This window comes from Penicillium brevicompactum, assembly GCF_028827555.1.
Source record: "Penicillium brevicompactum strain IBT 35665 chromosome Unknown utg000003l_segment0_segment0, whole genome shotgun sequence".
Classification (NCBI taxonomy): domain Eukaryota; kingdom Fungi; phylum Ascomycota; class Eurotiomycetes; order Eurotiales; family Aspergillaceae; genus Penicillium; species Penicillium brevicompactum.
The window spans coordinates 795,379-814,457 of NW_026623206.1; the positions used below are offsets into that span (position 1 = coordinate 795,379).

The window sequence follows — 19,079 nt, forward strand, 5'->3', positions numbered from 1 at the left end:
GCTCCTTTATAACCGCAAGGCTCGGACAGGTTGAGCGCCGAGCTCCCGTCGGGGCAACTCGTTCGCCCGTCCCATCCGGCGCTTTGGTCCCCGCATTCTTGAGCTCCACTTGCTCCGTACTCCGTTCCTTTCTGTTGTTTAAAATCTCTCGGATCTTTATGTTCTCATGTCCTATTGTCCAATGCTTTTTATATTGCAAAATATTTCCACATTGTCCCACCACGAGGCGCCAAAGTCCATTTCATCTTCTATGCAGTCGCCGGCAAAGGAGTCATGCGGCTCACACTGCCGTACTTGGCCTGCCAAGCGAAGAAGTACAGCAAAGCTCCAAGAGGCTGACCTACAAGACAGAAGCTGACCCAGAAGATACAATTACCGATCACCTTGCCGGACGGCCCGCGCATCTTCTCCAAAGGCGTGGTGAGCGCGATCAACGGCAACTGGAACATCATACCAAAGAATGCCACACCTGGGAACGATCAGTAAAGGGCGGGGGGGTGACAGCAGCGGTGACATACCAATGAAGTTGTGCGTGGGGATCCCAACAAGCATTTCGTGGAGAACGGCGGAAAGCGCGAACACCATCCCACTGGCGGCCAGGGGGCTCCAGCCACGACCCACCAGCGGCGAGAAGACATGGCGCTTCATGAACAGATACACGGGCCGATTCCATGATCGCCAATAAACACCGAGACTCGAGCTGTTCCACCAGTCGGTGTAGAATTCACGGTCTCCAAACTGCATGACCTCGGCCAGGGCATTCAGCAGTGCCTGGAACAATGCGAAAAACCCAGCCAGCCAGATGATGAGCGAAATAGTAGAGAGCTTCATGACTCGCTCGAGGATCGAAGCAATGTCCATCACCGCGATCTTGTCAATTGAGTTGCGGAGCACTGGGGCCGCGTACTGCGCAGACAAGACCCAGATGAACATGGAAAGACCCACGAACTCGGCCAGACGTTTAGCGACAAAGGACCACCGGATGGAAGGAGTGCGCGGGTAAACAGGCTGGTAGACGAGGGTCGGCGCCAACCAGAAGTATCCCAGGTTGCTGATGGTGATGTTCCTCGGGTATGGGCACGAGGAGTAGATTTCGGGCAAGCCCGGGTCCGCAGAGGGGTTCAGCAGTGCGAGACGAAGGTCTCGGTTTGTGAAGGCGTAAGAGCAGTTTTTCAGCCACACAATGATGGCGTGAAGCTGGCAAATAGTGCCAATCCCCGGGTGGTGGATGTAGAAGTAGACCACGAAGCTGGTTACCGCAAGGCACAACGTCGCGTTCAGCGTGTGCAGGAACGCAGTGTACGGCCAAGTCGACTGGAACTCCTTCTGGTCACGCTCCTTTTCTTCCTCGGTTTTCTTCTGGCGGCCAACTGTTCGCTTCGCGGCTGTGGCTGCGGAGAGCTCGATGATGTATGCAACGAGCAGGTGACATGGCACCGAAGCGAACAATATAGACCCCAGAACAACGTCCTGCCTACGGTAGTCGTGGCATTTGATGCAGATCAATACACCATACTAAAGATCGATCGTACGTTAGCAATGGTCGATAATTGCGTCGCGCAACAACCCACTTTCATGAAGTTCTCAATAATCAGTCGCAAATTCATTGCCACTGTTGAAACATCAGTCTATAACTCATATTGAAAGTTCAGGGTCGATCATACCAAGCACCAGAACCATCAGGTTTCGAAATCCCAGGAAATTGGGCAGCACATCGGCCTCGCGACTGAGGCTCGAGTGCTGCAGCTTAGAATGATAGGCAGCTATATGACGATACTTGCTGCGCTTCTTGGGAGGAGAACGAGGCTCATCATGGGTGTCCCCGTTGGCCGAATTGGCCTCCCATTCGCTAGCCATGGCTTCTGTGCGAGAAGTCATGACAGCTTTGCAACCTTGGCGGTGGTGCGAGAGTGGAAGGGTCTAAGCTCCCGGAGCTCCGACGGCAATGTAACGATTATAGCAAATCACCCTGCAGCATGGCAAGACACAAAGGGAGAGGGAGAAAAAGAGGACCAAGAGAAAAAGAGGACCAAGAGAAAAAGAGAAAAAGACAAAAAGCGACCTTCCGAAATCCCAACGGTTGTTAATCTGGGCTGGACTGTCTTGACATGCGGGGAGCATCATAGCGCTTGCAGATGGGCCCGCAGCCAATGAGCGTCGCAGGCCGCCAAGGGATCCCGAGCTCGTCGACTTTCTCTGTCCTCCGAACTTTTGAGATCTCGCGTTCATCGTCGTCATGGCCTATTTCGAGGACCACGATGGAGGCCGTTTCGGGAAGAATTTCGATGGTCCCGTCGGACCTCGCAGACCACGTATGTGCTTCCTTCACGTTTGGCTTTGGTCGCTTCTGTTCCCTTCCGGTACTAACAACGCTGTGCGATAGGTCTGGTCACCGATTATGGCTCTTCAATGGTACAATGGATGCGAACTCGCCAGCCGCGATACAAAGGAGGACATAGACTGGAGACAGAGCGACCAAGTCCCAGCTTTGCAGTTGATGTACCTTATCGATCACACCTGCGCCGTCGACAGCAACTGACATCGCACAGGTCCTTCCTCCGATGGCGCGTCCTTTCTCCGCCGTCGACACGATTCCGGTACGACACCTTCACCAGTCTATCGGAAAGTCAAAGAAACCTATCGTCGTCGTGCGATGGACTCCCGAAGGAAGGCGATTGTTGACCGGAGGTCACACGGGAGAATTTATGTTATGGAACGGAACAGCTTTCAACTTCGAGACGGTCATGGACGTACGTGTATCAAAGCCTGGTGCATGGGGGAGCTTGCTAAAGAAATGTTTCGCAGGCGCACTACGATCAAATACAGGCCGGTGTCACTTCACTGGCATGGGCTCATAGCCAAGACTGGCTGATCTCCGGTGGACAAAGAGGAGATATTAAGTATTGGCGACCCAACTTCAACAACGTCGAGACGATCGACGACGCCCACCACGATGCAGTTCGCGATCTTTCATGGGCCCCAAGTGACACAAAATTCCTGTCCGCGTCCGACGATACGACACTCAAGATCTTCGATTTCGCTACTCGAACAGCCGATACTACCCTGACCGGACACAACTGGGATGTCAAATCCTGTGACTGGCACCCTACCAAAGGATTGATTGTTTCCGGATCCAAGGATCATCAGGTCAAATTTTGGGACCCACGCACTGGGCGATGCTTGACCACACTTCACAGCCATAAAAACACGGTCACGTCTACGCGCTTCTCTCGAGTGAACAGCAATCTTCTCGCTACATCTTCGCGCGACCAAACCGCACGAGTCTTCGATCTGCGGATGATGCGCGATATCTGCATTCTGCGAGGCCACGAAAAGCCAGTTTCTTCATTGACATGGCACCCCATTCACAGCAACCTGATCTCAACCGGTGCCGAGGACGGCTCTCTTTATCACTACCTGCTTGACGAGCCGAACCTGCCCGCCGGCCATGCTCCTACCGTGGCCCCATACGACAGCCCGGACCCGGCTAATACTCCGCCGCAAGTTATTTACCCCGCCCATCGGATTCAATATGCACACGGAGCTACGATTTGGTCATTAGACTGGCACCCACTGGGTCACATCCTGGCCTCTGGGTCTAAAGACAATTTCACTCGATTTTGGTCGCGGACACGACCGGGTGAGACTAGTTACATGAAAGATCGATTCCACATCGGCGAAGAAGCTGCCGAAGCCCAGGGAACATGGAGTCGAGGCTTCGGTCGCAAACAGATGCGCGATGACGAGGAGCAAGAAATTCAAGACGAAGCCGACAGCCTGGTCGACCAGCGCCGGCCAGGTACTTCTGCTCTGCCAGGTATTCAAAGTGCGCCGCTGGCCGGCTCCCAGAACGATGGTCCAGGCTTGTTACCCGGCATTGGCAACGCACCTCCTCCGCCGCCCAGTGCTATGAGTGGGATGAATCCAGAGCGGTTGGCTGCGCTCATGGGCCAACAACCGCCACCTCAGTCAAATCCACAAAATCCAGGAATGCCTGGATTTGCTTTGCCTGGAATGACCGGCACCCCGCCGGTGAATATGGACATGGCGCAACTGCAAAAGCAGCTTCAAGGATTCCCCATGCCCCAAAATTTCAATCTCCAAGCTCTGGCGAATACCCCTGGCTTCCCTGGTGGGTTTGGCGGCCTGCCTGGGTTGGGTGGAATGCCCGATGCTAATCAGAGACGGTGATTGATAACCCGTTGTTTGGGATGTTTGTGCAATCGGTCTGGGTTTGGCGTCAGGATTTAATTTTAGCATGGCCACTATGATGCAGGGCAACGGCGCATTTGAGATATCAGTTCCCAATTGTATCATAGCAAGTTTCGGACATTCCAGCTTCCTCGGGCGTTGTAGACGAGCGAATGCCGTAGGTCGACATTCGGGCAGTTGGGTGCATCGTATGGAGCTTATATTGCAGCGTGCTCGTGGCGACTTAAAGACCACCTTGCATGGGGAAGCTAGTGACAATGAGGAGCATCACGTTGACACCGCCCCATATCATAGGCAGCCAAGTCGACATCCTGAAGTTGCCTGCCTCGTACACTGCGCCGAGACTTGAGGACAAACAGTCAGCTATCACTCCATAGGTTTGAGGCGATGCTTCTATTTATCCACTTACACAAGTCCAACTATGCTCCCAGCCAGGAGCCCCTCAAGGGCTGCGATGAAACTGTACACCAACGGTATGATCCATATCACAGTCCAGTTACGGCGCTGTGTTATCATAGCACATGCAGCAACGGTCAAATGTGTTGCAGCGTAAAACGCCAGTGTCCAGAATAGTGTAAACCGCCATATGTCCTTCGTGTAGTAGAGGTAATATGCCTGCTGGTGATGCGACGGCAGGGGATCGTATAACGACGGAAAAGAAGGAACCTCGTAATTGATAGGAACGCGATTATTGGCCATCGAGAGGTAGCTGCGACTCAGCAGCGGGGGAAACAAATCACCAAAGCATGGCCTCCATGAATATGAAGGAACAGTATAATCCGCAGCTCGAGTCCGACGCGTATCTAAACGGACAATTTTGGAAAGTCCGGAAATGACGATGCTTGTTTGCACTGTTTGCCTTCGGGCCCGGACCTCGGCTGGTCTGGGGTTCTCCGCGATTGAATCACCCTGAGCAATGTGAGCTTGCGGGTCTGTATCCCACCCATTCTTTCAATGGCGACCGAACGCTCTTTGGCTACCTTGCTGCGGTCGCTTCAGACGACTTCCAGCTTTCAAGATGCGGCTACGTAAGTGGTTCCCCCGAGTGCCTCGGAGTTGGGCGACGTGAGGCTAACCATTCGCAGTCTTCTTCCTACGGCGACCAGTTTCCTGTCTATGTTAGGAAACCCTTTGAATTTGACTTTGCTCTCGTCGCAACTCCTTACTGCGCCCTCCCTATGGAGTCACCCTGTCGATTTACAAGCGTGCCGTAAGATCCTCAGCGTCTTCAACACTGCTGCCATCGCCGTCTTGCACAATGACTCCATCGACGAGCCCCGAATACCGTATGGTCGGAATCGAAAGATCGAGTGCGATGCGTGGGTGAAGGCTGTGGCCGAGGGTGCAGACGATAAATCGCCGCGGTGGAGACACATGCTTCTGCTGGGTGGAATCTTGATGGGATTCGAGGGCCAGAACCGGCAGGGTCTACCACGACATATTCGAATCAAGCTCGAATCTGCACTTTCAACGGCAGCACAATTGGCGCTACAAGAGCTCGGTCCAGACATCGGGATCGATGGCCAGTGTATCACCATGGTGCTGAACTATACGTTTGAACTCTTGTCAGATTTCGAAAGGAGCAAGCTCGATTATGATCGCTTACTCCCAACAATGATCCAATCGGCGTACCTTTCGTCTGAAGGTCTGGAGGGTGGGTACTTTTTGGGATCTATTGATCAGGACGTCGTGGAAGCTCCCAACAAACAGTTCAAGTGGTCCTCCAACTCCCCGACATTTGCGATCGTTTCTGCCGTGTCTGCTCGTCCGCTTGTGTCAACACTTGGTCCGCTATCTCGTCTGATTGCACATTCTATTGACAATGTGCGAGACCCAAGAATAGTCGCACAGACTGTCGATTACCTGGCGGACTTTGTTCGTACTCTCATGGTGCAATGGCGGCAGAACAAGTTGTCGGAGATTGATGCTGCAGAAGAAGCCGAGTTTCTGGACGCTGAATCACGAGAGGTCACACTCCCTGCGCTTTGGAAGATGTTACGGAACTGCTTGTATTCCGTCGTCATTGCCTTGAGGGCAGTGCTAGGGCGAACGATCAATGATCCCGCTCTCGCTGCTAACAGCAGTGAGTTGCCTCACTACAACATTGATGACCTTGGAACTAATTAGAGTGAACTAGGCGCCCCTTACCTCTCGATGCAATGCCTTCATATTCTGCGCAATTTGTACTTCATCTCGTCTCGAATCGGCCAGAATGCCTCCTCGCAACAAACGTTTGTGCTATTGGCAGCCATCGATATCCTTTCACAGTACCCTGTACTGGCTGAGAACTTCTTGCGAAGTATCAAGCCAAGCGACATTGGACAGATCCCCGCGCATCCGGTCGAACGATGTTTGGACTTGTTCTTCTTGAACGTCGCAGAGCACTTCCCTCTTGTCCTATCATCAGAAACAAGCGAGGAGCTGTTTTTGTCGGCAGCGTTCCCATATCTTGCAGCTGGAGCTAACAGTCTCCTGTTGGAAATTTTCGAAGCTGCTCACAGCTTGGTCTTGGTTGCCTTTGCCATCCCCCATAATTCCGAATTAGCCGCCAAGCACCTTCCCTTCTATATTGAGAACCTCTTTGCGGTATGTCGTTTACTTGCTGATGTCAATTCCGTTTCTAATTAGCTACAGGTTTTCCCCAACAACCTCTCCGCGCGTCAATTCCGCCTTGCTTTCAAGACCGTTATACAAATCACGGCCCCACCTTCTCCATTAGCGAATACCCAACCCATTCTCCCTTCCATTCTCTTAGAGGTCGTTCACGAGCGTGCTTTGAATGCGTCCTCTACTCCAATTCCTCCGCAGGGTCCCAGCCCGGACATGAGCCAGAGTCCACCTCTTTCCGAACAAGCTGTTCTAACACTGGCTCTACTCGATTCACTAGCTTTCCTCCGTGTCGACGATCTGAAAGAGTGGCTCCCTTTGGCGGCGCAGCTAATAAACGCGATTGCGGATCGGAACATGCGACACATTTGCATTGACCGGTTCTGGGAAGCATTGGCTGGCGGCGAAATGGACGTCGATCGCGCTCACTGCTGTGTCACTTGGTGGAGTACCGAGGGCGGTCGTGAACTTGTTCTGTTCGGCGCCGAAACTGCCGACGCAGCTCCAGGCGATGCCGAGGCTAGTGGGCCCTTTATGAGTGGTGCAGTCGGAGAAATTGCACCGGAAAGTAAGCTCTAACGATGGAATGTGAATAATACGCAGTGAATCTATGTACTATACCTACGGGTGTGCTCAGATGATCACGTCTACACCTTAAATATCTTGTTCTTGTTCATAGAATAGAATTGAGCCCAGCTCGATGAATATTCAAACCAATGTCTTTGCAAATCACCACTCTGTATATGTTTCTCATTTGCAGTTCAACTAAATCCCGGGGATTCCCACTGGGGTGTTTGTTCTGTATTGAACATACTCGTCGCCAAAGAAAGAGATCAAGTAAGCCTCCTCGCCTATTGTCACAAATTAGCAGAGGCCTCCGTGCCCGGTAGATAGCCAACTCACGCTTGATTCTGCTCGAGAAGAACCGCCACAATACCAGCGCATACCCAACAAAGCATACCGCATTCCCAAGCACCAACTGAGTCCCAAGTCCCCACCAGAAGAACCCGAAATAACTCGGATGTCGCAGGTAGCCGTAGAGACCACTCTTCACCAACACATGGCCCTCCTGATGCTGACTTTGCACATGATGGTTGAAGTTACTAGCAGCGGTCGCCATGGCGATTGTGCGAACCACCTGTCCAACAGCCAGCAGTATAAATCCGGCAACGAGAAGCAGCGAGACCTCCCTCCCAAACACAGGCTCTGTCACTGTAAGCAGTCGACCGAACGACGTCTGTCCAGGGAAGAAATAATGCGAGACGATACACTCCACAATTGCAGACCCATGCGCAACATTATATGCCCACCCGTTCGACGACAGTAGGAACGCAGAGACTGTCGCATACCGGGTGTTGTATTGCGCGGTCACCCAAAATTCCAGAAAGTGAAACAGACTTAGCGAAGCCACGAAAAACGGTGCCCGCCACAGCGGCGTCGAATAGACCGTGCTCAGGAGCAATGCCATACTGGAGGTGAGCCCGAGCGAGGTTCCAAGCAGCATTGCGCGCAGTGAGATGCCCGCCAAAGACATCTTACCCGATGGATATGTGGAGACTTGTACGATCGGCACATCGGAGTCACTATCGTCGGAGGATTCGGAGACGAGGTTGTCGTTGTCGTGAGCGCGAGGGCGAGCCCCAGCGCGCTCTGCTTCGTTGGACGCAATTCCTGGCATTTCGTAGCCAGTGGTCATGATGGAAGGTGGGGGTGACATTTCGGAGTTTTTTCAGATGGTGGACATTTTCGAGGATGTCGGGCGTTAAATACACTTGGGGTGGAAAGGTTTCTTTGTCTAAAGAACAATCACAACCGTTGCCATTGAAATGTTTACTCGGGGGTTACGGGCCCGGGCCCCGGGCTCGGATGACACATCCACCCCCACACGCCCGTGGGGCTTGAGCTTCCTCTTCGGGACTATATGGAATGCATTGACTACTTCTCTTTTGCTTTCCTTTCTACTCTTTTCAACTGCTCATACTTACAGTTCTCGTCTACCAGGCGCCGATAGCTACACGATGGCGTCAACAGAGCGAGAGAAGATGCTTCGTGGGGAGCTCTATTGCGCCTTCACCCCAGACCTGATTGCTGCTCGAACACGCTGCAAGTGGGCCTGCAATCGGTTCAATAGGACCGATGAGGCACCTCGACGTCAACTTGTCGAATTGTGGAAAGAGTAAGTTGGCTTGACTTCCTAACTCTGTCTTTTGTCTGATTGATCCTACTGGTACATCCACTCTATATCGTCGCATACACCTACTAAGCCATGTCTACAGCATCACCGAAGACAACACACCTCTGCCACCACCACTGGATGATCCAGTTGCCGATGCTGCTCTTCTCGAACGGGAGCCCTGGATTGAAGCCCCCGTGAAAGTTGATTACGGGTTCAACGTCAAGCTTGGGGAAGGTGTCTTTATCAACTTCAACTGTGTATTCATCGATACCTGCCCTATCATCGTTGGCGCTCGGACTTTGTTCGGCCCTAGCGTTCATATATATTCTGGGACTCATCCGCTGGATCCTGCGTTGCGCAATGGCCTACAGGGTCCAGAGAGCGGGAAGCCCGTTGTGATTGGGGAGGATTGCTGGCTGGCCGGCAATGTTACTGTGCTGCCTGGTATCACCATTGGGAGAGGATGCACGATCGGTGCTGGCAGTGTGGTCACCAAGGTATGTATCTGCTCTGCGTTAGCCCAGGCGTGTCTGCATTTGTGTCCCCTGGGTGACTATCCTAATTATTCATTGATTTGGTGCTGATTTCCTTTTCAAAGGATGTACCTGCTTTCCACGTCGCTGCTGGTAATCCGGCTAAGATTATCCGTCGCATTCAGACAACAATGACGGAATGAATTTGACCCAAAGATGATGAGAACACATGCAGGAAGTGCTCTGGATTCCTACCTAATTTGGGTTATAATAGAAGTTCAATGAAGTTATGTTACATGTATACCGTGCAGATATGCAGGCCTAGTTCAGTCGACGATATAGAAATAAAATATTGAACAACGTTGTTAGTCCTTGCTAGTACCTTTATCTCCTTGGCTAAAAAGCAACCTTGATTGACCTTCACCAGGGTAGAATATTGATATTTGTAGGTTCATGCATAGGTCGCATCTGGGGCTGTGCAGTCAACGGCCACTCTAGAGAGACCGGGGTATACTTAACAGGATTTGAAAAATACTAATAACATAGAAGAGATTGTAGAACATTCATTCATATTAAATATTAAGCATCTTATTTCACCCAGAATAAAGAATTGCCGAAGAATCAAAGAAGTGAACGGTTTGCAGTACGCGTGGAGAGCTTTGAGATCAGCGGAGTTCTTCAAACGTCACTGGTTTCTGGCGCGTCCCCAAAAAAGCTGTCGACCGCTTTACCTTTCAACCACCTTTTCTTCGTTCTCACCTCTCACTCTCTCCACACCACAAATTTGCTCCTAACTTTCATTTGACGCGTGACTACGACCTGTCATCACTGCGGAACGCGAAAAATGCCATGGCTGCACCCCCGCCAGATAGCTCTTACGCCCCACCAGACACTCCCGTAAATGAGACACCTTTCCTTGACGACCCCATGGAAGATCTTGATCCTCAGGCGACTCGCAAGCGCCCACGTCTGGACAGTGGAAGTGGTGTGAGTCCCACTCTGTCCCTGGATGGAACATCTCGAACTGCCTCCGTTGCACCTGCCTCGGACATGGACGAGGCCTCAGATTCAAGTCGCGTTGCCAGCAAAGTCACGATCAACATGAAATCTCCCCTTCTCCCCGCCCATGACTCTCCCGAATCGCAGCTCCCCGCCCACCCTTCAAAGCTCCAGCCAGACGCTGATGGAGCTCCCGCCGTCATCACTCTTTCCTCTACACCCTCTACTCCCGCGCAGCCCCGAGATCGAAGTCGCGGAACCGGAAGATATAGATCAAGATCCCGGCTCCTCGAACTGGAGACCACTGGAGCATGTCGTGCAGGATCAGGACGACCTCGAGGTCATCGAGATCCACGATGCACCCACCCTCGCCGATATCTTCCCGAAACTTGATGAAGATATGACCCACCGAGAGAACTTCAAAGCTCTGGGTGAAATGATTGAGCTTGGTGAGCAGAGCATGTATCCTACTCCATGCATCATGCGGAATACTAATTTCAAATTTCTAGGCCACCAGCGAGAAACTCAGGCGCTTTTTGCAGTCAAGCGCTGGATGACCACATGCACCCAAGAGCTGGACCGACTTACACTTGAGGAGTTTACGGCAGATCTTGAGTTCTGGGAATTCATGCCTCACGTCGTGGAGTGCCTGCTGCGCAGACGACCCCAGCTGGACCTGGAGAGGGTTGAAGATCCTTGGGCCTTCTTTGAGGAGTTATTGCTTGATTTCTCACGCATTGTGCTCCACCTCGTTCGATTAGATACCTCGATTCTCAGCCGATTGAATGGGCACTCCGGTATTGATCCACCCATGAGCACTTCTCGCCGCTACCTCTCAACCTTCTCATGGGTGTTCAATAGCCCCCTTGCTCCGTTCTTTTCCACCCTGAACGACCAATACCACCTCGAAACTCTCAATCTCATTGCCCGTCTGAAAGATCAAGTCACATCACACCCCTTTGACGCACCCGGTGCACTTTTGCAGTACATCTCCCATGTGCTCGCTTTACTGCCAGAATTGCCATCAGTGTTTACAAATATCGCCATCATCATGTCGAATACACTCCTCTTCTTTCAATTCTGGTTCGATAATTCTAAGAAGGGTTTGCCTGGCTCTGTCGTCACTGTCCCCAGCGTTGACGTCAATCTCCAGACTCTGTACGAAACTACTCAGGCAGTCGACAAAGCATATCAGGCAATGGTCGCCAAGAAGGTGCAAGTGATAACCAGCGAGTTGAGCGCCCAACTTCTAGGGGTTCTTTACCGCACCTACGAATTCCTTTGCAGCACCGAACCCGACTTTATGTTCGAACTTGCAAGAGATTTGGGAATGGTGCTGCCAACTGACACAGATTTGGCGCAGACCCAGATGTGTGTGATATCGACATGGAAAGTTGATGCGCTAAAGAAGCAGATCATGGCAGGTCGCATGGAGCTGCGTGTCAACGGCGTCGAATCCTTACAGTCAGATTTGGTCAATCTATGGACCAATCAGTTCTCCCGTAACGGAAGTCTCCAATTCATGCAATACATGGTCAAGCTCCTGCGCGAGATCAAGATTCTGGAATACCTCATGGGCATCGACTCCCACCCACAGCTGATTGCCCGCGCCAGCAACGTCTTCGGATTCTTGATCGTGACCGGTGACTATGATAACTACATCACAGATGTCATCTGGAAAACCGTCACCGACTGTCAAGATGATCGAACTTTCTCGGAGGTGATTGCCATGCTCACACGTACTGTGAATATGCATCCGTCTCGATCCAGTGCGTTGGTCTATGTGTGTGAAAAGTTGATCGAACTCCCACTGCAACGGTTTGATGCGCGCATCCTCGAGCTCTGCCAACAGCTCTTGCTCCGAACTCAAGAGAGCCCCTATGACCTTGATTACCGCGTCATAGCGAACCGTGACAATGAGACCATTCCATTGAAGCTTTGTGTCAGATTGGTTCGCGAGAGTGCCGCAGCTGATCTTCCACTTGAGAAGAAGGAAATGCTGCAACAGTTCGGCAGGCAGCAGCTCGTCAAATCCGCGAGGACTGGCTTAAGCGAGGAAGACAAGACTGATACATACACAGGCTGCATCCAAGACATCGCAGCGATGAATTCTTACACCGCGGGTAGCATTCAAGTGCTGAATGCTCTTGTGTCCTGTGAAGGTTCGCGCGAACTTGGGAGACTTGCGAATGATTTTGATTTGACGCATTTGGTCATTACGGAGCTTCGCCAGTTTGTTGATCAACTTGATACTATTTCCGACAATCTTTCCTTGCAGCATGCGTTCCATTCACGGGTGGACCTCTTGCAGCGCATCATCGAATTTGCCCCGGAGACCATCACCCCAGAGCTTGCTAACACCGTCTGGAAAGAGATTCTGATGTCCGACAAGTTAGCACACAACGAGCGCCTCATTATTTGGAAGATGATGCAAAATGCAACGAAGACTTCAAGAGCCAATCCATTCATCGAGCGTTGTATCAATGAGTATCTTCCGGATGTGCTCCCCAAATCCTATTCCCATGAGATCTTGTGGTTTGCTCAGCAGTCTGTTCACTACGATATCCGTGTTCAGGTCCCTTCGCCTGCACACGAGGACGAGGTGATTGTTGTTCCTGGTATGGATCGCATCTGGAATTTCATTCTGACTGCACCCCCAAACACCATCGAAAACGATGCGATCAAGTTTGCGATCAATTTATATTTGGATCACGGTATTATGGGCAGATCCCCAGCATCCGCTGTTGATGCGACCCACATTGCTCTGGTCGGTCGTTGTGTAGATCAGCTGAAGTCCGCAGCGTCATCATTGAAACCACCTTGCAATGGAGTGGCCACTACTGATGGGCCAATGGACGTCGATCCTTACAATGAACGACTCGGCACCGAGGAATTAGTTTTCAGTCGATCCTTGGAATTCTTGCGTCAGCTCCTCCATGGACTGCGAACTCGTCCGCAATTCTCTTCTCCTCGGAGCGAGAGTGGGTCTCCGCCTAGCTTCAGCCATCTTCAACCCAAGGGAGAAGTTGTTTACATCCGTTACCAGTGCTTCGGTGTAGCTGGACAACACGCGCAGAGGACGATGCAGATCGGTGACCTTTCAACGGCCGGTGAACTGGTGGATAGGCTGACCCAGTTGACCCGTTTCTCCAAGTTCATAACCATCTTCGGTGGACAGAAGCTGGACTTGCTTCAGAACCCGAACACTTTACTCAAGGACTTGAATCTAGGGTCAGGATTGCTCCTCGTCAAGAAGAATGATGACGCTGAAATCATTACCCCGACTCCCTGGAACAGACCGATGACTGCCGTCGACAAGGAAGTTTTGAAACACTTTGATGAGCTGTATGATCTACTTGGCCTCAAAGATGACTTGGCTAGACAGGTGCGTATCCCTTGACCGAAGTCTTTGACATGCGATGCTGAACTCTTTTTCTCCAGATCATTGATTTCTTAGTCGCCTTCCCGCCTCAGGGGCAGGCTCTGGAGCTTGTCAGATCGACGAACAACTCAGAGAAAGAGATTTTTCCGTTGAAAACACCGTTCAAGGCCCTCTACTCTCTGAACACATTGATGACATGCTTGCGTGAAATGTCTCTTGCCGTGGAGGTGAGTGTCACTGTTTTACAACCCGCCCATGCCGGTACTAACAATCAACGTAGATCAATTCGGATTTTGTGTCTCATAGCATCGAAGTCTTGGTCGCATTCCTAACGATGGATGAGTTGTTGAATTCACTCACCGGTGGTTCAATCACAATGGTGCTTGCATCTAGAGCGATCGAATGCTTACTGCTGGCGATACCTGGTGCGTCAAGCTCTCCATATATGCGTATCAATCGCTCAAACTAACCATAGTTTAGTTCACCACCCGACTGAGACTAGTGCTGTCCTCATTCCCGACATGACGAGCCTTGTTCCACGTGTTTTGAGTCTGCTCGAAATCGGCCGTGGTGAACATGCTGCTGGCCAGGCCACCCTCTTTACCAGAAACTTGGTTTGTCATTCCTTCGGAATTCTGATTGAGGGATCACTACGTGACCAAAACATCTGGAACACCGTCAAGGCGCAAGTCAATTTTGATTCTCTTGTTTCCTCCTTGCTACTATGTGAAAACGACAGACCAGTCCGGAGGGACATCGTGGAACGTCTCAAAATGCTCGCTGGTACCGTGAAATCAAAACAAATGCCAGCGAGCCCTTCTTCCGGAGAGCTTCCAACCAAGGAAAGCCCTCTTCGCATTGATATGCTGGCCACGATTTGGAGCGCGTTTGTAAATAACATACCCCAAACGTGTGAGGTCGCCAACCAGTCGGAGGAGTTTTTCACAGCTTCTTTGTTCATATTCAGTTCAGTCGCAGAGAGATCGCCACGTGATGTGGTGTTGAGCGAGTACATGAAAGAGTGGACCGCCGTTTTACTCGAGCATGAGACGAAAGAGGTGATTACTCCACAGCCTGTTTGTGAGGTCTTGCTTTGTTGCTAACAAATGGCAGTATGTGGGACGCGAGACTGCTGACGCCCTTGTGCTCGGACTTTCTGCACATCTCGAGTTGTGCCTTGAGCTGGCTATCAATGCCAACGTTCCTTTGGAATCCGAGTACGTATCAATTCTCCGATTAAATGGAGATAGCGATTATGCTGACATGCACTGTAGACACATTGCCGAACAGCTATTGAACAAGTACCTCTTTCCGGACTTCATGCCCGAGGGAGGAAACTTTGCAGACCTCCGCACTCCGATGATGCATAGCTACACTCGGCAACGACTGTACCATGTTGTGACCTTGCTGTGCCAGCAGAGTGATGAGACTTACGGCCGAATAGTTGAATTGCTCGACAGCATGGTCCCCCGAGGTATGAAAACCCCTCAATTCACCATTATCGTAAACTGACCCGATTCTATAGATTCGTCGTATATGGAAAACTCGTTTGACAGGCATATGATGATTCGGTCCCCTAAGGGATATGCCGGTCTCAAAAACCTATCAAACACGTGCTACCTCAACTCGCTCATGACCCAATTGTTCATGAACGTCGATTTCCGTGATTTCATCTTGAAACTTCAGATTGCCGACCCCGTGTCACAAAAGCTCCTCTCTGAGACCCAGAAGCTTTTCACCTGGATGCAAGAAACTTGGAGAAGAAGCGTTGAACCGAGTGATTTCGTGGAAAGTATTCTGACATACGACAATGAGCAGATTGATGTCGGCATTCAGATGGATGTTGATGAATTTTACAACCTTCTGTTTGATCGATGGGAAGGCCAGATTCTGGATTCAGAGAAAAAGAAATCCTTCAGATCTTTCTATGGTGGCCAGTTGGTACAACAGATCAAGTCGATGGAATGTGATCACATCTCCGAGAGAGAGGAGCCATTCTCTGCTATCCAATGCGAGATCAAGGGCAAGGCTTCTTTGGAGGAAAGTCTACGGGCCTATGTGGCAGGGGAAGTGATGCAGGGTGGTATGTTCATCAACGGCCCAGACTGAAAGTCATAGCTGACACAACTCAGATAACAAATACTCGTGTACCTCGTGTGGCAGACATGTGGATGCCGTGAAACGGTGAGTACTGCGCTAGAGGTGGAAAACAGAAACGCTGACTTTCATTAGTGCCTGTCTCAAAGATGTGCCCGACAATCTCATCTTCCACCTGAAGCGCTTCGACTTTGACATGCTCACTATGTTGAGAAGTAAGATCAACGACGAATTCAGATTCTCTGACCTCATTGACATGGCGCCCTACACCGTTGAGCATCTCTCACATCCCGATCAACCTGCCGAACCAGATATGTTCGAACTAGTCGGTGTCCTTGTTCACAGCGGTACCGCTGAGTCCGGCCATTATTACTCATACACACGCGAACGACCCTCGTTGGGCCAAGAAGCTTCTTGGGTCGAGTTCAACGATTCAGAAGTCTCCGAATTCCACCCACATTCTATCCCAAGTCACTGCTTCGGTGGCGTCGAGCAACCCAAGTCCATGAACAACTCAAGGGCCAAGCCGTGGAATGCGTACATGCTGTTCTACCAGCGAGTGTCAGAGACCGAGGAGTCCAAAGCGGCCCAAAAAACCCCGAAGCCGCGTGTTCCCGTGCACGTACCAGTGTCACTCTCCATGAAGAACTATATTGCCATGGACAACGAACTGCTCATTCGAACCTACTGTCTGCTGGACCCCCAGTATGCCTTCTTCGTGGACGGACTGCTTCGGCGGTGGTCCAACATGGCCCTTGGGGACAACAAACTCAAGGCGGAGTCTTTCGCTGTTGACGTTGGTATGGATACTATGGAGCAATTGATATCACGAACCAAGGATCTCCATGGGCTAGAAGATATTCATCGGAGCTTGAGTGATATGGTCACCAGCAGCTCTGGCGCGGCTCAGTCTGTCCTTCGGTGGGTTAGTGATCGCGAGTCATCAATGCAAAACCTCATGACCAAGACACCTGTGCAAGATGTTCGGACCAGGCACTTTTCGCTGATACATCGAGCCCTGGGACGTCTTCATTCCTTGTCGACTGACCCGGATGCTGACGACGATGACCGGCTCGGATGGCGCCTTGAACTGGAAGCAGCCGTCGAACGAATTGTACCACTCGTGACAGAAGTGTGGTCCACCGTCCAAGCTTTGCCCCGATACTGGGAGGACTTCTTTGGGTTCTTGAACAAGACCTGTACCTACGGACCTTCGGTTGTGCAAATCGTGCTCGACCAAGGTGTCCTTCTTACGTGTTTGCACATCTTGTGGATTGACCAAGAGGACAGGAAAGGTCTTCAAAACCGGCATCCCAATTACGTCCGAGCTATGGAGAAAGGCCGTCGCTTTTCTTATTCGGGACTACTATCCTTGTGCTTGACTCTTTTCAAGCATATTGATCTGTCACTTGAGCCGTCTTCCATTGGCGAGAACCGACAGATGTTAGCCGAGACCGGCAAGCTTTCTATCAGGGAATGTGAATTGGAGTTCATCACGCCTCTCGATCCAGATGGGTCCTTGTCCCTGCTGTCAAAGATCTTCAAGCACTGGTCTGTCTCTCGAACACCCTACGCTCGAGGTATTCTTGCTGTTTTCTTGGACGGAGAGCCCGAAGCTGGGTTCCTGAATGTCATTCAGAAGTCCTTGGAGAATGGCCTGCGAACGGACCCTGCGATTCAATGTGTGTCTTACCTGGAGGCAACTGTGGTATTCTGTCAGCACTGCCCCTACCAAGCACGAGTGGCCGAAATGATCAACTTCGTTGCCAACGGCATTGATACTATCGACAGCAGCGGAGGTCAAGAGCACTTGGATTTCTTCATTCAGGTTTGTGATATCACCAACCGTCGGCTGGGATTGGGCCGCCGAGATTTCTCTAAGATTTCTCTGAACCATCTCCCGACATTTGCGCCCACCCTGCTTATCGACATGGGAGAATCTGTCCGACACAACACTCGGGCTTTTCTAGATGAAGTTTTCGCAGGAACCAAGGATGAAGCGACTGCCCACATGGACAATGAGCTGAACGGCGAAGCCAATGACTCGGGCAGTCTGTCCAATATCATCGTGGGAGAAGAACGCATCGCCCTCGGCCGTCGCCTTCAGGTTTCCTGTGCCGACCGACTTCAAAAGTCCTTTATGAAAGAGGGACTTCGCCACATTGATCACAGACAGCTTGAGTCCATCCTTGCCATCATCAACTATTGCCTGACTACATTCTATGGTGACAGTGAGGATGACATGATTGAAGTCCAGAAGACACGCGGTATGTTCAAATGATGGGTTCAAGCCTTGAGTTTTCAATTGAAGAAGCTTTGCTGACAGTGTTCATTAGACCTGCTTTCCGACCTTCAAACAATGTCCCTCCAGGAAATTCAGGATGACCCGGCCTCTGGTACGACCGAACTCCCACGCTCCTTATGCTCTAGGACCCCAACTGACCCCATTTTCGCAGAGTCCGACGTTGCCTCTGGCGAGGAATGGGAAGGGCAATCTGGAATGGCCTCAGACTCAGACATAGGAGTCCGAGGCTCTCCATAGACGAACAAGATCCTCACATTGATTGTTCTCGGTGTTTTCACCTATTACGTTTCTTTTGCGATATCAAGACATGAGCGAGCGCGATATGTGCCTGCGCGGCTATTTTTCCTTTCAGTCACGGATTTTACGAATTTCGCTGTCAATTTTCTTTTTTACTATGATTTACCTCGGTGTTCCTCTGCCGACAATGGATTGGCCGGAGTTGGGTTGTTTTTACGTCCCTTTGACGAGAAAAGAAGAGGCTGGGATAAGCCGTGCATTTTCAGTGGCCACCTCGAGATAGAAACCTAATGAGTTCTGATCTCCATGTGTCTCCATGCTCAAGCCAAATTTGTAGGAATCAACAATAATCAACAATAATTAGTTCAGTGATCACGGCTTGGCCATGACTTTTGGCTCCACCGAAGGGATTTTGGCGAATCATATTTATCTTTTTGATTTCAATTACGGAGTATATTTCAGTACACTTTTATCATCAGTACTCTGTACGGAGTACGGAGTAAAGATTTCTGTGTTCACGGTTTAGCCAAGACTTCCTTTACTCGACTGACGATTAGTTGGAGAGACAGTTAAAAAGACAGTTAAAAAGAC

General features: G+C 51.0%; 7 protein-coding genes across 7 annotated transcripts; 4 read left to right on the forward strand and 3 right to left on the reverse strand.

Moving 5' to 3' along the window:
* Nucleotides 1-248: 248 nt before the first annotated feature.
* N7506_004178 (putative diacylglycerol O-acyltransferase (DgaT)) lies at nt 249-1,878 on the reverse strand (the record flags this gene model as incomplete). Its single annotated transcript, XM_056953473.1, has 4 exons — nt 249-469; nt 519-1,515; nt 1,572-1,612; nt 1,665-1,878. The coding sequence occupies 4 exons, from the start codon at nt 1,876-1,878 to the stop codon at nt 249-251; spliced, it is 1,473 nt and encodes a 490-aa protein (XP_056812362.1).
* A 358-nt stretch (nt 1,879-2,236) lies between these two features.
* N7506_004179 (WD40 repeat domain-containing protein) lies at nt 2,237-4,191 on the forward strand (the record flags this gene model as incomplete). The annotated part of the gene is made up of 4 exons (XM_056953474.1): nt 2,237-2,312; nt 2,384-2,499; nt 2,550-2,750; nt 2,806-4,191. The coding sequence occupies 4 exons, from the start codon at nt 2,237-2,239 to the stop codon at nt 4,189-4,191; spliced, it is 1,779 nt and encodes a 592-aa protein (XP_056812363.1).
* Nucleotides 4,192-4,435: 244 nt separating this feature from the next.
* N7506_004180 (uncharacterized protein) lies at nt 4,436-4,911 on the reverse strand (the record flags this gene model as incomplete). The annotated part of the gene is made up of 2 exons (XM_056953475.1): nt 4,436-4,556; nt 4,622-4,911. 2 exons carry the CDS (start codon nt 4,909-4,911, stop codon nt 4,436-4,438), a joined length of 411 nt encoding a protein of 136 aa, XP_056812364.1.
* A 255-nt stretch (nt 4,912-5,166) lies between these two features.
* On the forward strand, nt 5,167-7,398 carry pex8 (putative peroxisomal membrane protein Pex17; the record flags this gene model as incomplete). The annotated part of the gene is made up of 4 exons (XM_056953476.1): nt 5,167-5,240; nt 5,298-6,295; nt 6,350-6,798; nt 6,847-7,398. The coding sequence occupies 4 exons, from the start codon at nt 5,167-5,169 to the stop codon at nt 7,396-7,398; spliced, it is 2,073 nt and encodes a 690-aa protein (XP_056812365.1).
* Nucleotides 7,399-7,584: 186 nt separating this feature from the next.
* N7506_004182 (protein-S-isoprenylcysteine carboxyl O-methyltransferase) lies at nt 7,585-8,536 on the reverse strand (the record flags this gene model as incomplete). The annotated part of the gene is made up of 2 exons (XM_056953477.1): nt 7,585-7,670; nt 7,723-8,536. The coding sequence occupies 2 exons, from the start codon at nt 8,534-8,536 to the stop codon at nt 7,585-7,587; spliced, it is 900 nt and encodes a 299-aa protein (XP_056812366.1).
* Nucleotides 8,537-8,837: 301 nt separating this feature from the next.
* Nucleotides 8,838-9,671, forward strand: N7506_004183 (sugar O-acetyltransferase; the record flags this gene model as incomplete). Its single annotated transcript, XM_056953478.1, has 3 exons — nt 8,838-8,995; nt 9,096-9,492; nt 9,594-9,671. The coding sequence occupies 3 exons, from the start codon at nt 8,838-8,840 to the stop codon at nt 9,669-9,671; spliced, it is 633 nt and encodes a 210-aa protein (XP_056812367.1).
* Nucleotides 9,672-10,317: 646 nt separating this feature from the next.
* On the forward strand, nt 10,318-18,488 carry N7506_004184 (uncharacterized protein; the record flags this gene model as incomplete). The annotated part of the gene is made up of 12 exons (XM_056953479.1): nt 10,318-10,665; nt 10,712-13,852; nt 13,909-14,076; nt 14,130-14,274; nt 14,330-14,907; nt 14,963-15,066; nt 15,124-15,323; nt 15,375-15,932; nt 15,982-16,033; nt 16,082-18,213; nt 18,283-18,342; nt 18,403-18,488. The coding sequence occupies 12 exons, from the start codon at nt 10,318-10,320 to the stop codon at nt 18,486-18,488; spliced, it is 7,572 nt and encodes a 2,523-aa protein (XP_056812368.1).
* Nucleotides 18,489-19,079: the final 591 nt, after the last annotated feature.